The following is a 26,758-nucleotide window of genomic DNA, read 5'->3' as shown; positions in this document are numbered from 1 at the left end:
GATTTCTTTGCAACGGGCCTCAATAACCCTTCTTACCATCCTAATAAACCTGTTAGCTCTGAGATTAGTTTGTCCCTTTAAAATTACATTTTTAACCATACCAAACCAACTTTCAACCGGGGCATTGCTTAATCTCTTTAATGCTGTAACATTAACTTTGCTTTTTAACATAATGGCAGACCACAGTGGTAAAAAAGCTACAAATCTCTTAGCAATGAGAATTGCTAATTTCGGGCAGTAAAACGGATTCTTATTAGGCCTACAGTCTATATTTGAGATGTCAGGGCTACTTTCTTCAGATATAGGACAAAGGTCTATATCTTCTTTGTTTTCATCATTTAGAGAACTTTACAACTAACCTGTGCATAGAAAACAATTCAGCCCTTGTTTGACAAATTTCGTAAAAGAATGGACTTTTTTTTATAAGTTGTACAACTTGTATCATGAAACATTTCATCTGTACATACATTTTCACTATCAAAATCTGTTTCAAATGTGTTTTCCTCAACAGTGCATTCAAAGTTTAAAATACCTAAAGCATATTGAACCTCTGAGTTGTTGTTGAAGGTCATTAGTATAGTGAAGGTGTGACTTAATATTGTTTTAATCTTTTCATATGAAGTACAGTTTATGATAAAACAAAGTATTTGTAAAGCTAACTGTTTAATTGATTTTCGTTCCCTTGACTGCAAATTTAATGTTGCTGCATATATATTACACATATTTTCACGAAATGGCAACAGCAGACATGTACAGTAACTGTGACCGGTTGTACACTGGCTTTGTTATGTACATAGTTGTGGCAGTGGATTAAGTATGAAGTTAGGTCCATTTTGTTCAATTGCACAATGACAGCTTCGATTAGAGCCCAGCTAAAGTCCACAACGACTCTTTGAGCAAGAGGCCACTTATTTTCTCGAATAAGAAAATCTTTTAGTTTTAATAGCCAACCTCCAATAGAAATTGCATTATGTTTGCAAGTAATATATTCAGACAATGGTAAAATGTAACCATTCGTTTGGAATACGATACTATAATATAACACTCTTTTACCATTACATTGATCAACTGGACGTACAACCTTGCCAGTTGCATCCAGATGAAGCACAAAATCATGTTTTAATTGCTTAGTTTTTTGTTTAGCTAAGTAGGCAACATTTAAAACATCTTTGCTATAAATAATAGGTTCAAAGGGATGTGTTACATGTTGCAAATACCTACTTTCAGGGTCACTTTGTTGGTCTCTCATTAAAAACAAATCAGTTAGGCAATCTTTATGTAAATCATCCTTAGCTAATTCCTCTCATTTAGCAAGCCTTAAAACACTATAAGATTTTGCATCTTGTATATTGTTTAATTGCACTCCCTCAACATCACACTTCTTGACACTCTCCAATCTAATAATAGATGCACTTGTTTGCATGAGTTTTTCCTTCATTACATCTCTAGCAACTCCACTTAATTCTCTTGTGTTTTTTCTAGGGTTTAAACATTCACTCACATTAGTGTAAACATCTACTTTAATGGAATTTGATTCTTCATTATTGCAACAATCTAACCTAAATGTGGTAACATAATTATGGCCACAATAACAATATATAGACATCAGCTTCTTTGAGGGGTGTTTACAATAGTTAACATTGTTCATTTGAAAAATGCAGCCCTTACTTACAGAAAACAAACAATCAGATATTACTTTGGGATAAATTTTTGTTATTAATTTACCTTTATCATCTACTAATTGTGACCACACTGATAGAGGAATAAAAAACGTGGTCATGTAGTGTGTACACAAGAAAATCCTTTGCTGTTTGTCAGTTTTTGAGTTGTTTGAAAAAATATCTAACTTTACACAAACTGAGCTAGTGCGCTTGGACGTTGTATATTCACAGTTGTCTCGCTGTGCACATGTAACTTTATAGGCATTATTCATTTCACATTGAGATTGATCTAGTTGACACAGCTTAGCATCCCCATTAATTACAAATTGAGAGTCATCATATTCGATTACTTTTGAATTAACAACCCCATTATTTTCAGATTGAGAATCATCAAATTCACAAAGTTTTGCATTATCAAACCCTGTTATCTCTAAATGATCAATGTCTGTGACTCTAGGTTCAACAATGCTCCTTGGTTTTTGAGATATAAATTTTTTACTAATTCGTCAAATCAGTATAGCCTAGAAATGAACTAGCCCAACTTCTACCTGTTGTAGAACCCATCATAACCATGGTATGGTAATGCAATTTATTTCACAGGTAGGTTATGACATTATGATCATACCACATAAGATTCATCAATATGGTGTAAACTGTTTTTGAGATATAAATTTTTAACTAATTCGTCAAATTAGTATGGCCCAGAAATGAACTAGCCCAACTTCTACCTGTTGTAGAACCCATCATAACCATGGTATGGTAATGCAATTTATTTCACAGGTAGTTTATGACATTATGATCATACCACATAAGATTCATCAATATGGTGTAAACGGTTTTTGAGATATAAGTTTTTAACTAATTCGTCAAATCAGTATAGCATAGAAATGAACTAGCCCAACTTCTACCTCTTATACAAACCACCATAACCATGGTATGGGAATGCAATTTATTTCACAGGTAGCTTAAAACTTAATGATCATACTATATAAAATTTATCAAAATTGTGTAAACGTATATCGAGATACAAATTTTTTAATGAATGGTTAAATCAGTAGCCTAGACACGAACAGGCACAAATTCTACCTCTTATGGAAACCATCATAACAATGGTATGGAATTGCAATTTATTTCTCAGGTAGCTTAAAACATGATGATCATACTACATAAAAATCAATAAAATTGTTTAAACGATTTTTGAGATATACATTTTTAACTAAATCGGCAGATCAGATGCCTTGAAATGAACAAGCACAACTTCTACCACTTATAGATTCCATCATAACCATGGTATGGAAATGCAATTTATTTCTCAGTTAGAGTAAGACATTATGATCCTACTACATAAAAATCATAAAAATCTTGTAAACGGTTTTCGAGTTATAAATTTTTAACTATATCGGCCAATCAGTAACCTAGGAATGAACAGGCCCAACTTCTACCTCTTATAGAAACCGTCATAAGAATGGTATGGGAATGCAATTTATTTTACAGGTAGCTTAAGACATTATGATCATACTACATAAAAATGATCAAAATCGTTTAAACGATTTTTGAGATATAAATGTTTAACTGAATCGGCCAATCAGTAACCTAGTAATGAACAGGCCTAACTTCTACCTCTTATAGAAACCATCATTACAATGGTATGGGAATGCAATTTATTTCTCAGGTAGCTTAAAACATGATGATCATACTACATAAAAATCATTAAAATTGTTTAAACGATTTTTGAGATATACATTTTTAACTAAATTGGCAGATCAGATGCCTTGAAATGAACAAGCACAACTTCTACCACTTATAGATTCCATCATAACCATGGTATGGAAATGCAATTTATTTCTCAGTTAGAGTAAGACATTATGATCCTACTACATAAAAATCATAAAAATCTTGTAAACGGTTTTCGAGTTATAAATTTTTAACTATATCGGCCAATCAGTAACCTAGGAATGAACAGGCCCAACTTCTACCTCTTATAGAAACCGTCATAAGAATGGTATGGGAATGCAATTTATTTTACAGGTAGCTTAAGACATTATTATCATACTACATAAAAATGATTAAAATCGTTTAAACGATTTTTGAGATATATAATTTTAACTGAATCGGCAAGTCAGTAGCCTAGAAATGAACAGGCCCAACTTCTACCTCTTATAGAAACCATCATAACAATGGTATGGGAATGCAATTTATTTCTCAGGTAGCTTTAAACATGATGATCATACTACATAAAAATCATTAAAATTGTTTAAACGATTGTTGAGATATACATTTTTAACTAAATCGGCAGATCAGATGCCTTGAAATGAACAGGCATAATTTCTACCACTTATAGATTCCATCATAAACATGGTATGGAAATGCAATTTATTTCTCAGTTAGAGTAAGACATTATGATCCTACTACATAAAAATCATAAAAATCTTGTAAACGGTTTTCGAGTTATAAATTTTTAACTATATCGGCCAATCAGTAACCTAGGAATGAACAGGCCCAACTTCTACCTCTTATAGAAACCGTCATAAGAATGGTATGGGAATGCAATTTATTTTACAGGTAGCTTAAGACGTTATGATCATACTACATAAAAATGATTAAAATCGTTTAAACGATTTTTGAGATATACAATTTTAACTGAATCGGCAAGTCAGTAGCCTAGAAATGAACAGGCCCAACTTCTACCTCTTATAGAAACCATCATTACAATGGTATGGGAATGCAATTTATTTCTCAGGTAGCTTAAAACATGATGATCATACTACATAAAAATCATTAAAATTGTTTAAACGATTTTTGAGATATACATTTTTAACTAAATCGTCAGATCAGTTGCCTTGAAATGAACAGGCACAACTTCTACCACTTATAGATTCCATCATAAGCATGGTATGGAAATGCAATTTATTTCTCAGTTAGCTTAAGACATTATGATCATACTACATAAAAATCATTAAAATCTTGTAAACGGTTTTTGAGATATAAATTTTTAACTATATCGGCCAATCAGTAACCTAGGAATGACAGGCCCAACTTCTACCTCTTATAGAAACCGTCATAAGAATGGTATGGCAATGCAATTTATTTCACAGGTAGCTTCAGACATTATGATCATACTACATAAAAATCATTAAAATCGTTTAAACGATTTTTGAGATATACATTTTTAACTAAATCGGCAAATCAGTTGCCTTGAAATGAACAGGCACAACTTCTACCACTTATAGATTCCATCATAACCATGGTATGGGAATCCAATTTATTTCTCAGGTTGCTTAAGTACTTATAATTATACTACATAAAAATTATCAAAATCTTATAAACCGTTTTTGAAGATTTTTGTTTTTACTAGCTCACGTTTTTATACTATCTTCGCACGTGGGAGTACATTGCGTGATACAATTATGGTATAGAAACAAGTGTTATTTGTGGTTAATATACTTTATTTAGACACCTCAGTTACATATAAATGGTACATTAGTAAAACAAACACTTTAAAACTGCTCAAAACGTATGATTTAAACATAAAATGTTTTTGAGGTTAGGAAGTTTTGACACGTGAAACATGTGTTTGAGGTTAGGACGTTTTGATACATGAAATTGAGGTTAGGAAGTTTTGATGCCACGGCCTTCTTGATCTACTGATCTGACGGTGACGTCATAGCTTAATGTTGGTTTATTGGCAGTTTCACAGACATGTTAGCTAGGTTATATTTTAACCAAACTTTTTATATCGAATGAAAAAATCTATAGCTTAGGCCTACCTATATCGATCGATATATTCGTTCGAATGAGTGTAGGATGTAAACTGAAATGCAGCCAAAAGTGTTGCAAAAATCCACATAAGTTTAACTTACTTATGCTAACTTAGCCTTGAAACGGTATTTTTGCTTAAGAAGCTTTTTAAAGGGTAACATAAGACTGTGTAATTAATTAACACTGAATTAATTAATTAATTAATAATTAATTAGTGTTGGGGCCGTCGACTCCCCTCACATCTGTGCATTTCATATTTATTAATATTTATGGTCTATCTTGTTGTTACTTTTATTGTTAAGTTTTTTATTTTTGTTCAGAGTTTACTGTACCGTTTGCACATTGTTATCTTCTGTAAATTTGCTGTTTTTGCCATACTATGAATTTTTTTGTAGTGTTTCATAATTTTGGGTTTGCTTATTGTTAGTCTCTACTTCGTTAATATTTATTGTATTATTGTTCCTGCATGTTAACTAGTCTTTATTGCCACTTGCTGTGATATTTATCATATAAGTTATTTATTTCTCAACTTTGTTTTGTTAATTAAGTGTAGGTAGTATGTAATCTTTGGTAGTAGCTTTGATTATTATTACGTCATCTTTTTTTGGCCATCTGTATATAATTATAATAATTGCAATGTGAATTGTAAAATGGTGTTTACCGTATACAAATAAATAAATAAACGGCGGGGGAAATTGGGGGGGTTTCCTGAAAGAGAGAGTTGTTAATAAATTTGTTAGCCTATGATGTTAATTCATAATCATAATATAACCCCATGGCTCTCAGGTGGTTTTGCCTCCCCCTTCCTAACTTCCTTATTTTTTAATGACCAATCCGCCACTGAATTTTAGCATTATTGTCTAATCTAGGCTAAGTTTATTGTGTATGAGCCAAAACGAATGAAACTACAGTTACTGGTAAAACTTACTATAAAAGTTAACTCAGATCAAGTTGCATGATTTGTGTTTTTAGAGCATAACTATTAAAATGTGGATGTCTGTGACACTTCTTTGTCCTACCGTTAAGTTATTTGATACATAACTAACTTGCTAGATGGCTTTGGCTAGTCAATAGCCGAATCCGACCTTACCTCAGTAAAATCCATTATATTCGTATAGGCCTACAAACAATAAAAAACTGAGGTCTATAAAAATACCCTGTTTTAATATTACTTTACTGTTAATTAACTTTATAAACACGAACAATTAACTCGTAAACCAAGCCAATGACACATCGCACACAAACACCGAGAAAGCGACCCGACACCCGACACGACACCTTGCTAAATTTTCAAACAGTTCTAACCGCGTTCCAAAGACAACTAAACAATAAAATACAACGTCAAAGGCGTTAAAAATTATAGAAAGACAATAATAAGACTTTGTCAATAAGTAAACTCATTGATTATAGAATAGTATGACTATTATTTTAAAACATAATTTTATACGGTTACCTTTACCGTTGATTAAACCTACCCTTTAATTTAGAGATTGATTTGACAAATTGCTAATGACTGTGTTTGTTATTTTTGTCAAATAGCTGAGTTACCATTTACATGTAACTTACTATGTACTACCATAGATAAAACGTTGGTTAGTCTATGGTACTACTCATTCCGCAGTTTCCCTATCAACTGTTTTAAGCCAGTTTTAGTTTTATGTCAGCTAAGCTTCAGAACATTAATGTAGACTGGATGTTTCAGCATGATTATTGTAAATTAGACGATAGATAAAACATACTCCCTTCGACTCATCAGCCATCGAATATGTATAATTTGTCCTGTTCCTACTCAATTCATTTTTTAGAAAGCAAAGCACCATTAAACAACGTATCTCAAGAATATGCAGGATATAAAAATATAGGAGATGTAATAATGGACCCATTCTAAAGTGAATGCCATGAGGGGAGGAAAAACGTAGGTGTGCTAGCTATTCCCGTCATAAGCTGACGTCACCCAGATTGCAGAAAAAATTATAAAAACAATAACAATCAAGAATCAAATCCAAACAAATATACACTTATGGCAATACAATCAGGTAATTGTTGTTTGCAATCTGGGTGACGTCAGTGATTGATGGGTATAGCACACCTATGTATTTACTTCCACCATGAGTGAATGCATAATGAGCGTAGAATCAGAATGGATGATCAGTGTATACTTAGCTTTGCTAACAGAGAAGAGAAACTGACTAACTATTACTTTAGCCAGGATCATCAATGATCATAATCGATTCGATAGCAAACCTATGAACGGCACATTTTTTTATATGAAAGTACGTTCATGTTTTTATATAGCACACCGATGCTAGCGTTTCGAAAACACCTGGTTTTTACTTTACATCTGTGTATATGAATCATCTGACAGCAGGCTGTGTGTGAGTCATTCTGAGAAAGAATGATTCGGATCTGGTAACTAGTAACTACTGGTTTGTGGTCTGCTGCTGATTGCTGCTCTGCTTGTTCTTGTGTTTGTTGGTGGGGAAGATAAACGTCAAAACATTGACAAAGTTTATGAAAGTTCTAAAAACTTTAGGTTAACATTAATGATCGTCATAAAGCTAGACATTTTCTATTAATAGATACGTGTAAATATTATTGTAAGCACAAGTTGGCTTTTGGTTGATATGAGTTTTCTAAATTGCAGCTAGGCCTCAATGCACATTAAATTGGTTAAGGTTTTATTTTAGACAATCCTGCCCAAAAAATACAATGGTAAGTTAAGCCAAAACTTGGCTGTTACGGAATTCTTTATTATAGAACTAATGTTTGGCTTTATTTATTTGGCATTTTGGTAACTACCAAAGGTCCAAAATAAACCAATTAACAATTAAGTTAATTGGTTTGGTTTAGCAAAGTGTTCTAGATTCTTGTTAATTCTGAACTCTACAACGAGTTTTAAATTTTCTGAAACTTATAGTAGGCTACATTTTAAAAAGTTTAAACACAAGTGTGGTTGAGTCTAGGTACCGTAAAATGGGGTGAATAGAAACAACAGGGTGAATAGAAACAAAACTTCAATGAATGATTCACATTTTTATAACTTTGTTATACATTGACTTTATATAAGGGAATTATTTTCCCCCATTATAACCATATCCTATCTACCTGGGAAAAATTAGTTTAGCATATTGGTATCACTGCTTCGGATGTTGGATGATGCGAAACATCATTTGAAAATTTTGGCGAAAAACATTCTTTTCAAAACTTTCTCTCTAAGTATGAACCTATTACATGTATTTATGTTAATAACCATTTTTTATATTGTCTTAGGTATCTTAAAACCAAGTGTGTTAATAGATTAGCGTTAGAATAAACTATATTTTTTTACTTTATTTTTAATTTAGGTTAACTTATGTCATGATTTTGCAAAACCAGGGTGAATAGAAACACTTTTTTTAACCAGTGGTGCAAATAAAGGTTGACCTAAAAACCCCCCAAAAAAGAAAAAAAAATACCAGAGATGAAGATGATTCTACATCAGTCACACTGGAAGAAAGTGACAAAGACGAACAATTTGATGAAGAAGAACCAGCATACCTAGCTCAAGACATCAGTGAGTCTTCAAAGTTGTCCCTTCATGATCATGTAATTGTCAAAGTAATGGGGAAAAACAAAACTTGCTATCGTTTATATTTTGCAAAAGTTATTGAATTTGACGAGGAAGGATAAATAGGAAGATTCATCAAGAAAATTGCGCAAACCAACAAGTTCTGAGAGACAGATTAAGAGGCCCTCTTCAAAGTCGATGACGTAGTACGATCGGCTTCCAACTCCCAAGCCGTGTACAACTTGTAGATTTAAGGGAGTGTTGTATTTTGAGGAAGATTTGTCTGATTTTACTCTTCATTTAGTTGGTCTCTATGTAAGATTTTGTTACTCTGATTTCACCCATTGTCATTTATGTTCTCCGATTTGTTTGGATAAGGGTTTATGAAAACGACGTTTTTATACTTCGTACTTATAAATAAATGTGTTAATTAACTTTAAATATTTTAATTTACAACAACCTAAGCTAACAAGCATAAATTTCATGTTTCTATTGCCCCTGGTAAGTGAGGAAAAGCAACAATCATCAATTTAACACAGTGTTTCTATTCACCCCAATGTGCGGGGTGAATAGAAACAGCCATATTTTGTTTTTTTTCTGCTTAATGATTAAAAATAAAAAAAATTTGATAACTGGTTTGAGTAGAGGAGTTCAAGACCGAAAATATGAGCTAGTGTTGAAAATTTTAAAATTAAAAATATCGGTTTTACAGAAGCTTAAAAGTCAAAAAGTGTTTCTATTCACCCCATTCTACGGTACCTAACTTGTACGTCTTATTGACGCTTATTGTAGAACACTGTAAACGTTATTGTTAATTCTTTATTTATGTTTATTTGCATTGAAATTGTGCAATTGCCTAAATTATTTGCTTCCGCCTATATCAACACTGGCCTAAGCCTTTTTTATTGCTCCCAGTTGATCAATTTTGCCAAAAGTGAAATAACTTATTCGATCTGTTTGTTTTTGAATTCCAGAACCAAACTAGACATGCAGGGTACGAACAAATGAATGGATCAAAGTATGCTGTGGAACCCCGTTTCGAGTGCCCAATTTGTTTAACATGTCTTAAAGACCCCCTTTTGACATCATGCGGGCATCGTTTTTGTCAAGAGTGCATACAAGAATGGCTCAAGTAAGTTTTTCACTTTTGATAATATAGGTAGGTACTGAAATTATTCATTGTAGAATTTACTCTCTTGTTTTGTAGATATGGTTCTGTGATGGTTATTAAACATAGGTATAGCATTTATAAGTCCGAAAACATAATTAACTTACCAAACCACCAGCCTATTAGATATAAAAATAATACAAAATATATGAACACAACTCTTGATACATGTTTATTTCTTAATAATAATTGTAAACATTGAATTATTTACAATATGAAATTATTCCAGCCATATGATCAATATTAAATAAAAGATAGATTATTTGGAATATATAACAATTCATCCCTACTTATTTAAGAGAATGTTCATTTACAAGTTCATCCTTTTAATTGGTTTTCTGATTCTCATTGAACGGCGAATTTTAGGGACAGGAACATCTGGTTGTGAGTTTGCATTGGACATTTCAGCGTCTTGTTGTATGATTGTACTTGGCTCTTCGACCTCTTGTCGGCTGCTTGTACGATGGATTGTACATGACGCTTCATTGTTATGTATAGGGCTTTTTTCCTCAGTATTAGGCATAGTGCTTGCTGTAGGACCCGATGTTTCAGTGTCTATAGTTCCTTCCCAGCTTGGGGTGTTACTTGAGACATTTTCTGTATCTTGTGACTTTTCTGAATTGCTTATTGATTTCCTTAACATACCGTACCTTGTATTTCCCATGAATATAGGTTGTCTTGAACAATTTTAATTGGTTTTCTGATTCTCATTGAACGGCAAATTTTAGGGACAGGAACATCTGGTTGTGAGTTTACATTGGACATTTCAGCGTCTTGTTGTATGATTGTACTTGGCTCTTCGACCTCTTGTCGGCTGCTTGTACGATGGATTGTACATGACGCTAATTCAATGTTTACAATTATTATTAAGAAATAAACATGTATCAAGAGTTGTGTTCATATATTTTGTATTATTTTTATATATAATACTAATTTGGCGACGAGGATGGGATTTTAGGTTGTAGCTTTTTTGGAATGATAACACTATTTCCTCTAAAAATAATTCCGTCTTGAAGTGATATTTCTGGGTCAGCGACTTCTCCGTTTAGGAGCTTTTCCTTTAAGCGAGAGAGTTCTTCGTCAAGTGATGTTTCTTTTTCTATGTCTTTAGCCATGATAGTATCGGTTGTTATAGACATACCACTCACAAAACAACCTGCGCAGAAACGAAAAGATCACGTGGTTCGCGCCGGTAGGTGTGGCGTACCATTCAAACCTGCGCGGCTCGAAACGGCCCAGGGTTCTTTTGTTTCTGGTATTACTATATGCAGTATATTGTCTCTCTTCGAACAGTGCAATCTTCGTCAACCACAGTTATATTCTCTTCTTTTATGGGTAAGGGATGTCTTGAGAGGTAATCTGCATTACAGTGGTCGTTTGATTTTTTGTGTACAATCTCATAATCAAATCCTGAAAGAAAATGAGCATATCTAAGCATCCTGGATGAAGTCAACAATGGTAGTTTCTTGTCTGGATGAAATATGGTCATCAGTGGTTTGTTGTCAATGGCAAGAGTAAACTTCCTTCCGTATATATAATCGAACATTTTTTTACACCCCCAATATACAGCAGTTGCTTCTCTGTCCAATTGGCTATAGTTGCGCTCTGCAGCAGTTAGGGATCTGCTGGCAAATACAATAGGCCTCTCTTCATTATTTGGCATTTTATGAGACAGCACAGCTGATAAGCCAACAGGGCTAGCATCTGTAGCAAGTATCACGGGTAAGTCTGGGTTGTATGGAGTAAGAACTGTGTCACTTGCTATCTCTTCTTTAACACAAGTAAAAGCTTTTTCACACTCCTGGGACCAGTGAAAACGTTTGTCTTTCCTTAGAAGCTGATGTAAGGGATTTAGCAGTGTAGATGCATCTTTGATGAACTTTGAGTAGTACTGTACAAGTCCAAGGAATTGACGCACTCCTGTGATATTTGTTGGACGGGGAGCATCCTGGATTGCCCTCACCTTTTCTGGTGATTTCTGGATACCGTCTTTGCTGATGATATGACCCAAATACTGCACCTTTCTCTCAAAAAACTTGCCTTTTTCAACATTCACATGTAGATTGTGTTGTTCCAATTTTTCTAAGACCTTTATGAGCCTGGATTTGCATTCTTCAAAAGTGCAGCCTTGTACAACAATATCATCAAAATAAGCCACTGTCCCTTCAAGATTTTGTACGACTTGGTCAATCAATTTATGAAATTCATTTGGGGGAGTCTTAATTCCGAAAAACAGTCTTTTTGCTAAATATGTACCCTTATGTGTGGTAATTGTCTGGATTTTAGAACTTTCAGAGTCCACTGAAAGGTGTAAATAAGCCATGTAAATGTCTAAAGTGCAAAAATAGTTTCCATTTCTCATTTTGTTGAGGATATCCTCTATTCTTGGTATTGGATAACGACTGTCATGTAGTTGTTGGTTCACAGTTACCTTGTAATCCGCGCAAATACGGACCGCTCCATTTGCTTTTGGAATCACAACAATCGGTGTTCCCCACTCAGATTGATCCACTTTCTCTATTACGTCTTCTTTTTCAAGTTTATCTAGTTCATTCTCAACAGCTTCTCGGAGAGCATGAGGTACTGGTCTGGGTTTTAAGTACACAGGTCTTGAATTATCCTTTAGTTTTAAAGAGCATGAAAAGTTGGGTGTTTTACCAATGCATTGTTCAAAAACGCTTGAGAATCTTTGCTTGATAGATTTGACAACAGTGTTGGTATCAACCTCTGGTTTCTTCATGTTAACAAGATTAATATTGTGTAAGTTAATTTTTAATTTTCGAATCCAATCCCTTCCAAGAATAGCGTTTTTAGGTAGATTTACAATGTATAGATCCTCTCTGCAAGATCTCCCTTCGTAAGATATGCTTAGGGTACAGACCCCGATTGGTTTGAAAATTTGTCCAGTATAAGATCGAAAAAGAGCACTTGTTTTGCAAACTGGAACATGTAAGTCTAGTTTCTTGAAGTCATCATTATTTATTATGCTAACACGACTTCCGGAATCACACTCAAAACGTTGCTGTTTACCATTTAGAGATACGTTAATCATCATTCTGTCATCTCCTTCGTCATTCTTCAATCCATTTATGATCCGTTGAACGTCGTATTCATATTCAGAATCAATTTCATCAACTCGTTTTACATTTTTCTCTGAAGACTGTAATTCCTGTATTCGTTTCGCTATGCAAACCTTTTCTATGTGTCCATCTTTATGACAATACCTGCAATTTAGTTCATCTATTAATCGGCAATTTTGTGTTTCGTGGTTATTCCTTCCACAGTGCAAACAGACATCTAAAAGTCCCAGTCTTTGTAGCCTTTTGTTTTTGCTGTCTTTCTTTTTGCTTGAGTCATTAGAGAAATGGTTTTTGGTTGAGAAACTTTTTTTCTTAGGGCCGATATTGTTCTTTGTTGTTTTACTTATTTTGTGAATGTCATTTTGGTTATTACTAGTATATAAAATCTGGTTGTCAAGTTTTGATGCCTCTATAGCCAAGGCGATTTCTAAGGCTTTGTCAAATGATATTTCCCCCAGTTGTAAGAGTTTTTCTCTGATGTCCGAGTCATATAAGCCTCTGATGAATTGAGCCCTGAGCATGAGGTTTATAACTGATTTTGTACATTTTCCTTCTTTACACCCAGATTTGAAATCTGCTGAACAAGCCAGTTGTTTGAGGACTGTGACATAATTTGTTATTGATTCATTTCCATCTTGTAAACGGGATAAGAATTTGTGCTGTTCTGTAAGTATATTCTTCTTTGGGCTTAGGTGCTCATTTAGTAATATCAGTAATTCTTGATATGTTTTTGAGTCTGGTTTGTCTGGAGATGTTAGACTACAGATCAGATTGTAGTGCTTAGCACCTAAGCAATTGATTAAAAATAAACCTTTCAATTGTTCAGTCTCTGAATCATTGTCTGTCAATCCTTTTATTTTAAAAAATATTTCTAAACGCTGAGTGTAGCTTTTAAACGTTTCCTTACTTTCATCATAAGCATCAAACATCAAGGCATTGCTCTGTAGTAGTTCCTTGGTACTATGTTTTGATCTAGGCTGTTCTGTCTGTTGACTTGTATGTTGTGTCAATTATGTCATAAAATTGTTCAAAGTAGATATAAGGTCTTGTATTTCAGTCATTTTCTTCCTCGTCGCCAAATTATTAGATATAAAAATAATACAAAATATATGAACACAACTCTTGATACATGTTTATTTCTTAATAATAATTGTAAACATTGAATTATTTACAATATGAAATTATTCCAGCCGTGTATGACCAATATTAAATAAAAGATAGATTATTTGGAATATATAACAATTCCTCCCTACTTATTTAAGAGAATGTTCATTTACAAGTTCATCCTTTTAATTGGTTTTCTGATTCTCATTGAACGGCGAATTTTAGGGACAGGAACATCTGGTTGTGAGTTTGCATTGGACATTTCAGCGTCTTGTTGTATGATTGTACTTGGCTCTTCGACCTCTTGTCGGCTGCTTGTACGATGGATTGTACATGACGCTTCATTGTTATGTATAGGGCTTGATTATTTGGAATATATAACACAGCCAATAGTGATTATGAATTTATTTTGTTTATAGGTAGCTTGAATTTTATGTATTTTTACAAAATGTTGAAACAGACCTTTCATTAAAGCAGTGGACTAAGATCAATTGCACTTTGGTACAACTTTCGTTTAGGAAAAGGTAGATTTGATTGACACAATATCTATAGAAGAGATGTAGGGATGCAGTGCTACCATACTGTAGGCCTACATGGTAGGCCTACAGAGCTAACTGAATCACATAACTAAGTCGATGATTGCCTTTTGATAGCACTTCCTGGAAGATTGCCTACTAGTACTCTATAAGCATTTAGCTGCTTGATTATGATGGCTGAGCACCTTGGATTTACATGCCTTTTTCTTTAAGATGATTATTAATAAGTAGGCCTAATGCTGGGGAGCGGATAAGATCTGGTTTTTGTCCTTTAAGGACCTCTTAACAAATCTAGTTTAATCTCTAGATTAACTTTTAAACTTTGATTGTGGTCTAGATTCACCTCCGATTCACTTTCCCAAAAATAATTCCTCAGTTTAAACTAGGTTTAAGTAAACCTCTAGGTGAGACCGTTCGCCTGGAATCTATTTGGTTAAACTTTCCTCCAGACAATATCTTAAGCTGCTGCCTATAAATACATGAGAGGTTTTCATCCTCCCCAGCCCCATTCTCAATGAAAGTTAAGTGAAAAATTACCTCTAAAGGAAACACATACTATCATACATAGGCTACAGAATGCATAAAGAAAGCCAGTGTATTGAAAACTACTGTAATAGGTACCTTCAGCTTTCTATAGTAACGTTAACAGATACTTTTAACAGAATACCTCCTTGGCTAGGTTCGGCTGTTTGATTTAAAATCAAGTTTGCTGCTACAAAAAAGAAGACATTAAACAATGGTTTAATTTTTGTGAAACTTCATAGGTATCAAACATCACCTCAAAGGTTAAAGGTTATAGGTTATGGATAAACAAATACCTTACCTTCTTCCATGAAGAATCATAAATCACTGGTTCTTTGTAAAAATCACGCATGTCTTATCGATTTGGCATGTGTGTTGAAACCCCATTTGTTCAAATAAAAATGAGTCAAGATAGTTCAAACAATTGTTGACCATTGACCATATTGTTTACGACAAAATTTCACAACAAGATATGCGGCGAACCCAACTAACCGATCAATAGACTGTCATCAAATTTAAATATTTGACTAACATAGGCCTACTATTTGTTTTTTTTTTCTTATCCTAGTAATGAGGTGCAAGGTGCAATTAGTAGGTAACACTTTAAATTCCTCTAACTTTGTAGGGAAAGATTTTGATTTAAATAAACAGTTATAAACTGACTCTAAACCACTGAAACTGGTCAATGACCTGATAGTATAAGCAGGACTACAACTATCAGGAATCAGATTACTGTACTAGTTACTTTGTTATATCTCAACTTATTTTCTCTCAGATGCTGAAAAACATATTTCTCCTTAAAACAGCTTAGTTCTCAATTTATTAATAATTTTCAATTAATAATATCTGTCATATCATATCAAAAGATTTTTAGTTATATTGCTGTTGTCACAAAATCTGTTTACCTAGCTAAAACATTGATAAACGTGTAAAAATACAAAGCTGAGTATTTTATATTTCAATTTATTTTCTGTGTTTCTCATAAACATAAAATTTGTATTAAGCTCATAGCATGAAATTTTTTACAATTAGGCCTAATTCCATATTTTATATATTACCTAAATGGGTTAGTAAAAAGTGTGGAGACCCCCTGTTATTTTTTTAACGGCCCATACTAGAAAAACTAAACTCGGCACACGTTTATGGCATGTTATGAAGTACTTTTTGGGCATAACCGTCACTTGGTGTACATCCCCAAAATGGGGGATTTTGGGGGAAACTAAAAAATTTCAAATACAAAGATCTATCGAGTGACCCCTCATTTTGAAGGTCCTGGTAAAAGAAAACCAAAAACGCAAACTAGAGGTCTTTATCTCAATCCATTAAAAAATGGCAAACAATTTAAATTCTCAGAAGTTGAATTTAACTTGCAGCTTTCCAAGTCTGGAGACCCCCTGTAAATTTTGTAGCGGCTCACACTAGGAAAACTAAACTCTACACACCTTTTTGGCACGTTATGAAGTACTTTTTAAGCCTAATAGCCACTTGCTTAACAAACCCAAAATGGGGGATTTTGGGGGAAACTCAAAAGTTTTAAAAGATAAGCCCCATCAAGTGACCCCTCATTTTGAAGGGCCTGGTAAAAGAAAACTAACAACGCAAACTAGAGGTTTCTATCTCAATCCAGTAAAAAATGGAAGCTGATTGAAATCTTTAGAACTCGGAAATAACTTGCAATTTTATATTCAATTGGCTGCCATATTTTACTGTGTTAAGATAGAGACCTATAGTTTGCGTTGTTAGTTTTCTTTTACCAGGACCTTCAAAATGAGGGGTCACTCGATGGGTCTTTGTATTTGAAATCTTTTAGTTTCCCCCATTTTGGGGATGAACACCAAGTGGCGGTTATGCCCAAAAAGTACTTCATAACATGCAATAATGGTGTGCCTAGTTTAGTTTTTCTAGTATGGGCCGTTAAAAAAAATAACAGGGGGTCTCCACACTTTTTACTAACCCTGTATATTGATTTGTTTGTATAGTAAAATGTTTAAAAGTTCCTTCATAGGAAGGTAGGGGAAGTCATTTTAAGTCATTTACTCTAAGTGGACTAGGCCCATAAAAATTGTGAAAAATTAAAGTGTTTCATACAAATTATCCTTACCACAATGGCTCAGATTTTCCCAGCAGGTTCTGCCTCCAATATATTTTCCTACAGTTACCTGTCAAAGTGGGCTTCCTTGCACTGATTATAGCACGCAAAGTAGCTAATTGCTGCATTTACTTACTTTTGCCACACTTATTTTACTTTGCCACACTCCAGTATTCTAACCAATCAACACTAAACAGTGTTAATTTGTAAAGCACATAATATGTGTACTCATGAAAGTAAGTTGGTAACACTTAAAGATACTACAACTACGATCAGCTGGTGCAGCAATTCATGGCCTTTGAGTATTGATACTACCACTTAACCTGTTGTTTTGTGTTAACATTCTATTTTCGTTCAACGCTTGGATTAAACCAAACCTAAAACGTTTTGTTTAGTGCTTGAAAGACTAATTATTTATATGCTTTATAGTACTGTAGGAAATATAATGTGTAACGTGAGCGCAAAGAGTCACTTCCCCGCACTAGTTACACAAATAACTATTTTGCTCAATAGGCCTCATCTATAAATTGAAATGTGTTTTGCAGAAAACAAGATGGCCTTTGTCCTATAGATAGCCAGGCTCTATCAATAACTAAGGACTTATTCCCTGACAATTTCACACGTCGAGAGATTGCTCAGCAAACCCGCAACTGTCCTGTGGAAGGCTGCTCACAGCTGCTGCCTTTACTGGAAATTGAAAAACACATTAGTACTGCACACAAGGTAACCCACGGTCAACTTGTCATTCACTTATCAAAAACAAATATTGGTTCTCAGTTGTTTTCTTTTGATGCATAACAGCTTTGACCATAGATACAACTAGATATTCCATTCCCACGTTAATTGTGCTAGTTTAATCGTAGAAATGAACACAGTCGAGTTGAGCTATGAGCAGAAAGTGTTGATGTAGGAATTAATTTTGGTTGAATACGCCAACTTTTTTAACAAAGCCAGACTAAAATGGGTTATTGTAAACTAAGTGTATAGCATATCTTACATCAGCTATAATCAATACCAACAACCGAGGGAGAAAATAGAATTTTAGATTGTTGTTTTCTTGTTTATATAATTAAAATGGGAAGAAAATTCAACCTCAAAGGGTTAAAATTCCAGTCTGCTACATCAATTGTGATTGAGTTACAGCAAATAAATTCTTCAAAATTACATTCCATTTTCCTTTTTGTATTTATGTGTTTTAGGATAACCCTTCTCTAATACAACCTAAGTTTATGTCTGTTTGTCTGTCTGTCTGTCCGTAATACACATCTCAAAATCCAGCTGAAGGATTCTGACTTAAATTTTTGAATTAGGGTCTTATAGCCCTAAAAACGTGATTGGTCAATATCTCAGCAAAATTTGTATTTCGCTAGACAATTAATAAAAAAAAATTACATTGGCCTAATGGGTTGCTAAGTAGCCTAACTTTGTTGGTTGAACAAAATAACAAGTAAAAAGTAAACAAAAGACTTGTAACATGTGTTTATAACAAGTCATCCACAGTATACTAGCAAATTGTAAAATACAGTACAAAGTTATAAACATCAGTTGTAACTATTAAGCAAAGATTACACTGAACTATACTCGATATAGGGGATAATGGTTCGGATCAAATACTAATTATTTTAATTAGCCCTTTCCCACCAAAACTTAATCCCTGAAGTACTGAGGCATTCTAAGTAAACTAATTACATCTGGGGGTTTTAATTATTGGCATACAACTATTACCATATGCTAAATCCCAATAAGAAAAAAACACACAGAATCTCAATTTCTTTAGAAGTGGTAGCGAAAAAGCAAAAAATCGTTGTCACAAGAAATTTTGAAACTAATATGATTTTGTTTATATAATATTTTTATCTGCTGTCTTTAATGAGCGTAAAAGTCGATCAAAGGGTTTTCCAATGACTAGATGGTAGATTAATTCTGTGCGAGTGACATTTAAACTTAAGCAAGATAATAAAAGTGTATCTTATTTTTGTTTAATTGCATACTTTTACATTACAGAGTTGTATTATTTCAGCAATCAAAATGTCTATAATTTAGTATCAAAGAATTTTTCATAAAAAACTAACATAGGTGTATAATACAGGAGAGCAGTCAGCAAGAAGAAACTATTCTTTGTACATTCCACAACTTTGGCTGCAAGACACAAGTACAGTCTGTGCAGCAGCTAAACACTCATCTGGATACGCAGTTACATCACCATCTTGCGGTAAGTCCCTAATTACATAAAAAAACTAATGTTTTCGAAGCTTTGCAATCATAGAAAACAGTAAAGGCCAATAGCATGGCCTCCTCAAGGCCGCGGCGAGACAAAAGGGACACCACCGTAGCCTCGGCCTAACTAAACAGCTGTTGCACTAATTCATAATGGACCCTCTGCACAACATCTATGTACTTACTAGTTATTTCTGTTATCACCATGGCAATAGGCACTGGCGTGACATTTCCATACACCAAAGACGGAGCCTTATATTGGAGGAGGCTTTGCCAATTGTCCTAAAGGTAATGTTCCTTTACAACATAACATCAGTCAATGAGCAGCAAAAAACAGACTTGAACTTAATCCTGACAAAACAGTCATTGTAGGTCGCTCATGGTTACTTACAAACTAGAAGAAGGCAGTTTACCAAAACTCACTGTATACGGAATCACTTTACAACGTCAAGACAAGGATAAAAGTCTTGATTGTTAATAAACCAAAACCACACATACGACTGGACTGATGTGGTGGTAAATACTTATAAATGTGTGTTTGCCATTGTTCATTTTGTAAAAAAGATGCAGTAACTAATTCCTTTTCATATTATAATCTTATTTATTTATTTATTTATTGCTCTTTACAATTTTTACATTGTGTAGCATTTTTACATTGTGTGATTCTAATATTTATAATTACATAGAGGTTATTTTATAATATTACACTTTAAATTCAATTTAACTTTAAACAATAATAAATCAATACATTTAAGAAATGGAGGAAAACTAGTAAACATTATACATTTATCAAAAAACCTTAAAATATTTAACTCATAACCCCTGGGGAATATAATACTGTGGCCCTTAACTCCAACGGTGTGCAGTAAACTCATCAACCGAATAGAATGCCTGATTTTTTATAAACTTTTTTTATAAATTTTTTTTACACTTATCAAATCAGTTGAAATTATACAATTCACACTGTGTTTTGACGTGACTAGCTTTGCCAACAAAATTAATGTGCACAAACAAAATTATTGTTTTAGATTTCTGTTTAATCCTAGGTGTTGTTATTCACATAATAATAATAAACATTTGCTCTTTCTGATTTGCAGCTGTTGGCTTCAAGAGTTAGTGACAGACAGGCTGGCACTTCAGACCTCAAGGCACAAGAAGCGAAGTTATGGGAAGCACCGTCCAAAAATGGAGAACAAGAGGAGGACTCCTGGAAGAATCTGTTGAAGTGAGTAGCCATGCTTCTATCATTATAGAAATGGTCCTGCTATAAACAGTATGGTGAAACAAAATGGTTGAAAACATAAAGCAACTAGTTTGTTGTCACCAAGAACACAGAAAAAGAGTCTTACTCAGAGAGACTTACTAGCCTATTAAAAACTCACGCTCATTGTCTATGTACCCACAGCCAGTCAAGAAAAAAGTTGAAATCTGTATCTTAAGTGCTATTTGGTAGGTGCAGTTTGTGTTCAGAGTTTCCCTTATTGATTAGTTTCATATTTTGTTCAATAGTACTGCACACATAATGTGTAGTTTTTAAAACATGTCCAGTCCAATCATTTTTGTGGCAACTTCAAACTGTCCATTTTTACTTTCTCCCCCTATATACAGGGTGTTTATAAAAGAATGCCGGGATTTTAAATGTTAATTTTTTGGCTGGTATTCAAGGTAACTAAACATTTTTTCTGTCAAATTGAAGCTAAAATAATTAATTTTTGTTTTCCGTGTAGCAAGGGAGGAAACTTTGACCTTAGCATGCACAAAACAGGTGTGGGGTGGTAGACCGCCATTGGGACTCACACGCCTGATGTCAATCGCCAGTACGATGTTTACGGCACAGAGTGTAATCTGTGGTTCGCAGATTTTAAATTGATTATTAAATTAAATTTACATCTGACGATAAAAAATTTGATGCTGGTTGATGAGTTTCTTTGCACCGTAGCGTTTTGAATGGACATTCACCTGGTCAGCTAAAAACAAGTGATAAAAAAGGCCGAAAAATCGATTGCCCAAAAATTTCTTGAGTTTAACATTCCTAAATATTGACATTTCATTATGTCAACCGTAAAAGATTGAGTCTTTATGCCTAAAAAATTCAGCTAAGACATCAGATATACCTGCCGATCACCCTAAGCGTACAGACTTTGCCAGTTTTAGTTCATCTGAGATTAATGAAAATCTTAATTTTATTCAATTGTTCCCAATTTTATCAAAGTATGAGAAAAAACACTTTGTTCTTTTCTCTTCTATTAAACGTTTAAATAGTTTTTAACCACAAAATAACCAAAAATAAGATTTTCAAAAAACGAGTAAAATGATTTTGATAAAATTTAGTATGTTATAAGCCCTTTAAACTTTTAACAAAATTGTACCAACCCTAATTGCTGTAGCCTAACATTTATGGTTCTAAAGTTGTTTCAGCTTCTGCAATTTTCCCATAAAAATAATAGTTAGTCCCCACCGCTTATAAGTTGTTGACAAGCTAATGGGAGAAAATATGTATCAGATTGCTGATACTGTATTTTAATTGATAAAACCGGTTTACTTTTGTTTCTAACGAGTTTTCCAGAGAGTATATACATGGTTATTCTGAACTCTGAGTTAAAGCTTACGGTTTTCTCAGTGTAATTCTGAAGTCCTCTCCTCAGGTTTATTCAATCGAATAGACCTCAAGGGGAAAGAAACATGGTCTTTCTTGCCGGTGTTCTTTCCTTGCTTTATTTGAAGTTATTATTTTTTCCTACAGTCGCCCGACAAAGTTGGCTTCCTTGTACTGTTTATAGTACAGAAAGCTGCTAACTGCTGCATATTTATACTTTGCCGTACGGTTTATACTTTGCCGCACATCAGGATTCCAACGAAACAACACAAAACAGCGTGGTTCTATTATGCACGTAATCCGTGTACGCTTAGAAATAGGTTGGCAACACTTAAAGATAATAATACTATGTGCAGCTGATTGACTATTATAACTACGATTTAACCTGTCATTTTGTGTTTATAGTTTCGGTATTTCTGAACTTTCTGGACTTTTCTTTTAAACGTTTTTAAAACATTCCTACAATCTTAATAAACAAGAAAATACTTTTAAAACAGTTTTTTTAGGCGCGGAAACCACTTCAAATTACAAAAACATACGGAACTATATTCTCAAAACGCGGAGCAAATTTCTTGCCGAGGAAAAATAGCGGAGTGATGCGGACCGCGGGTACTACTTTCTCTAGGGCACCATTTGTGTTGCCAGCTGAACCTAAAAACGTGTTGTATAGTGTTTGAAAGACTAATTATTTATATGCTTTATAGTGACTGTAGGAAAAATATAATGTGTAACACGAGTGAAAAAGGCCTTTGCTGCACTCGAGATCATTCCGCACTCGCCTGCGGCTCGTGCGTAAACATTGCTCTCGTGTGCAGCAAAGTGCCACTTTCACCACTAGTTACACAAATAACTATTGTAATTTAACAGTAAGGATTTTTTCAGGTCACTCTATGAAAGGATAGTTTTATTGGAGCAGAGCAACAGAGAACAAGAAGTCCAGATAACAAGCATGAGAGCTCAGGTATAAACTTTTCTTGAACTTCCTAATTGTAATTTTAGTAGATTTGATCTTTTACCAACAACACAAATCTGAATCCAAAACCAATATAGGTTCAACAAGTAGTGATAACACTAATTTAATATTGGATTGATAATTTTATAAACAATCTAGCAAAATTTTATTCCCTTTAGGTCTCAATTTGTAGCAGTGGTAAGACGTTGGGACCTTTCTTTCCAATGAGACAGTTGTGGACTTTAACACTGCGTTTAAAAGACGCTTTAAAATAAATTACTGATGCTGCTTTATGTTTTGTTTTACATAGAGTATAATACTTGTAGTTTTGGACCGCAATAATTTTTTTAATGAATTTTAAACAGTTTTGTAGGTGGTTAAAATACATTCACAAAATTTATATTGATTTAAAACATTTTGTTTCAGGTGAATCGACTGGTGGAAGAGAATGAGAATCTCAAGTACAACATCCCTCTACAGTTTTGTAACGGAGTGTGTGTCTGGACTATTGACAAGTTCCGTGACAAGCTCTTGTCAATGACTCAGGATTACAACAGGTGTTTTTACAGTCCAGCATTTACGACATCGTATGTAGGGTACAGGTGAGAATCGTGCTTCAACTAATTATATAAACTAAATTATTGTATAATTTAATTTTGATAAATTTTAAGAAATTTATATAATAATAATAATTTAATATATATTAGATAAATTGTGATATTTGATGTCTTTGCGATATTAGAATCCAAAAAGTGATATTCAATGTCTTGAAGTCCAAATAGTCGGCTAGTTTTGGTATCTTATCTATTTCAGTCAAGCTCTTGTTGTTATAAATAAAAAAATATGGAAATACCACTTTTTTGATATTCAAGAATAGAAAAAAATATTTCTTTGGCAATTCTAAAGCCACCATATAACTTTTGGCAAGATGAAATAAATAGAAAGTTATATCTGTATGACATTGCCGACATTGATATGCATGAATATCAGGGTCCTATTACCCTAACCACAGTTTCTAGGGGCCTCGACATAGGAAGGGTCCTCACTTGGCGCAAAAATTAATTTTCCCAATAATCTTTAAGGGGGTTTGATTTTTGAGCAGAACTTTTAATGTCTCAACCACCGAAAGCGTCTTTGAAGTTTGTGCGATTGAAAGTTGTGATTCTGGTCCTCGCGATCTCGGGAGACAGTGATGAAGTTTCTCCAAACACGCAAGAAGTTCACAATTTCGCCGTGATTGTGGTAGATGGGTAATGATGTCCCCGTAGTCGCAAAAGATGTTCACTATTTTTGAAGTGAACGTAGGAGACAATTCCTACGCAATCGTTTTATGAACCATCTCTAGTGATCATGAAAATCAATCTTATGAGATTTAAGGCGATCCGCCACCTTAAATATGATTTTTTTTATTTTTTAAGTGAATTTTGCTAATAACATTTTTGCTTGTTTTATTAGTGTTAGAAATAAGGTTTCCAGGTGGAATTATTTTTTTAACCCTTTTAAGTATCTTATAATTTGAAATGTTAACGTTTTTTTACGTTTTTTACACATATTTTATACTTTAAATAACTTTTTTGCTTTTTAACCATTTGGCTTGATTTTTTTTAATTTTTATTCCTTATAGCTTAAAGAAACTTTTGTCTTATGGAAAATAAGATAAAATTGCTAGGAAAAAAGTTACAAACAATTAAAAACACATAATATTTATAGTTTTTTTTTTATTTATAATTTTTTTTTTTCACAGTTAGTTTTAAAGTCAGAGTGTTTTCCATAAGACAAAATATTGGTAATATAACAATGAAATAGTGGTAAAAATTTCATAATTTTATATAATATACTTTAGAAGTTATTCAAATTTTTGTACCAAGAAACACGGAAAATCCAAATTTTGGGAAACAGAGTTTAAAGTTGAGGCTTACTCAGGGAAGCTCGATACTGAAGCTTGAAGCGTAGCTGAGTCAATATTTTATTTCATTTCTTTTTGTATGAAAAAATAATCAGATTTAGATAAAAATCTACACACATACTCAGAAAAGTGTGTAGAATAAGAAAATAACATATTTGGAAAATTAAAAAAATTTTAAAAATTGGCCATTTAAAGGTGGCGGATCCCCTTAATCAGCTTTGAAAATACTGGAAGATTCGAATAATCATCTATTACTTATTTAATACGCAAGCAGGTTTTTTGTGGCAATTACTCCTTCGAAACTACTGAACCGATTGACATGTTTTTGGTGTCATTGGAAAGAGCGTAACGTGAAGTTGTGCAGGAAACTTTCTTTTTAGGGAAATAATTAGAGAGTGAGGCCCTGGGGTCCTTTAAAGTTTTGTATTCCTCCATAAGATTAACATGGGAAACAAACATTGTTATGAAACTCCAGTTGTTGTCAGAAATTAAAAGTGAGAAGAAGAACATATGTTAATTGCAAAATTGTGATAGAGAGGTTATGCAGAAATTCAGGTAGTTAATGGTTATTTGGTGCTATTAAAATAAAGACTGAAATTTGCAAACGTACTGGTGACAATGAGTGATACCATGCAGACTACATTATCATTGACCAACATGGACAACCTATTGCGGCTATAAGTGGGAAACAGTTCTACAATAGACTAAAAGCTAGATTAGCTTTTGAAAAATGATAAAATATTTACAAGTAATGTTGATTATATTGAACTGTTAAGTACATTGTGAGTATTATCATTAGTGACGTAATCTTTGAGTTGACTCTTTTAAACTCATCGGAATTTATGACTTATATTTGTTCCTAAATAAGTTATTTGTTTTTAAATAACTTCTTTGCGATTGCTCGATTTCGAGCAACGTGTAGTAGTATAAAATAAAACTCTACCATCCAGCTCCAGTTATCAAATTTTAAACAAGATTTCACCAGAACAACATACATATCAAATTATTTTCAGATTCTGCGCCCGATTGAAAATGTCGATCGAAAATCCAAACTATTTGTCTCTGTTGATCCACCTGAAGCAAGGACAGTTTGACCAAGCCTTGGACTGGCCTTTCTCTGGGAGGATCAGCTTCACACTGGTCCATCCGACCAACCCCGACCTCACCATCAGGGAGACGATGATGTCACGACCCGAGCTGGAGGCCTTCAAGAGACCCTCCAAAGAAATCAGTCCGCGAGGATTCGGATACTCTGAGTTTGTGTTGCTCTCTGATGTTTTTGCCAAGGGCTTCTTGGATAGTGATTATTCTCTTGTTATAAAGATTCAAATACAGACGGTTTAGTTATTTTGTATGTTTTCTGTTCCTCAATGTCCTCATTTCCTAGTTACAAAGGATGTCCAGAAACAGATTTTTGGTATATTGACACAGTGGATCTATAAGGACATATATTTATAGGAATCTAAGATTTTTCACAAAATATTTTAAAAACCTGTAAATTGTATGACGCTAGCTTTCACAAATAAAAGTGAAAGTTACATTACAGGTACAAAGATTTGTAAAAATACAAAGAATGAAATACATTGGTAAATTAATTAAAGTAAATCAATTATTTAATAGT

The 26,758-nt window shown here is 33.5% G+C and overlaps 2 protein-coding genes across 4 annotated transcripts in view; one reads left to right on the top strand and one right to left on the bottom strand.

Moving 5' to 3' along the window:
• Window positions 1-6,624, bottom strand: part of LOC128994958 (anillin-like) — a 38,285-nt gene extending 31,661 nt beyond the window's left edge. For all 3 annotated transcript variants that reach the window (XM_054419810.1, XM_054419811.1, XM_054419814.1), the window contains exon 1: window positions 6,511-6,624. In XM_054419810.1, coding sequence (XP_054275785.1) covers window positions 6,511-6,525 — 15 coding nt within the window. In that variant the 5' untranslated portion in view covers window positions 6,526-6,624. The remainder of the gene's footprint in view (window positions 1-6,510) is intronic.
• A 1,279-nt stretch (window positions 6,625-7,903) lies between these two features.
• Window positions 7,904-26,491, top strand: LOC128994555 (TNF receptor-associated factor 6-like). Its single transcript, XM_054419179.1, has 8 exons — window positions 7,904-8,132; window positions 9,942-10,099; window positions 18,012-18,189; window positions 19,556-19,678; window positions 20,781-20,908; window positions 23,162-23,240; window positions 23,658-23,833; window positions 26,151-26,491. The coding sequence occupies exons 1-8, from the start codon at window positions 8,130-8,132 to the stop codon at window positions 26,479-26,481; spliced, it is 1,176 nt and encodes a 391-aa protein (XP_054275154.1). The 5' UTR covers window positions 7,904-8,129; the 3' UTR covers window positions 26,482-26,491.
• Window positions 26,492-26,758: the final 267 nt, after the last annotated feature.

Source organism: Macrosteles quadrilineatus, unplaced genomic scaffold, assembly GCF_028750875.1.
Source record: "Macrosteles quadrilineatus isolate MER2022 unplaced genomic scaffold, UCM_ALF_1.0 Scaffold_5__1_contigs__length_97177068, whole genome shotgun sequence".
Lineage (NCBI taxonomy): Eukaryota > Metazoa > Arthropoda > Insecta > Hemiptera > Cicadellidae > Macrosteles > Macrosteles quadrilineatus.
This window is presented reverse-complemented; position numbering and strand designations above follow the sequence as displayed.

Excerpts from the sequence above, each read along its gene's own strand:
- LOC128994555 (XM_054419179.1), top strand. Across the intron at positions 10,100-18,011 it reads TGCATACAAGAATGGCTCAA|AAAACAAGATGGCCTTTGTC; the intron begins GTAAGTTTTTCA and ends TGTGTTTTGCAG. Across the intron at positions 20,909-23,161 it reads TCCTGGAAGAATCTGTTGAA|GTCACTCTATGAAAGGATAG; the intron begins GTGAGTAGCCAT and ends GGATTTTTTCAG.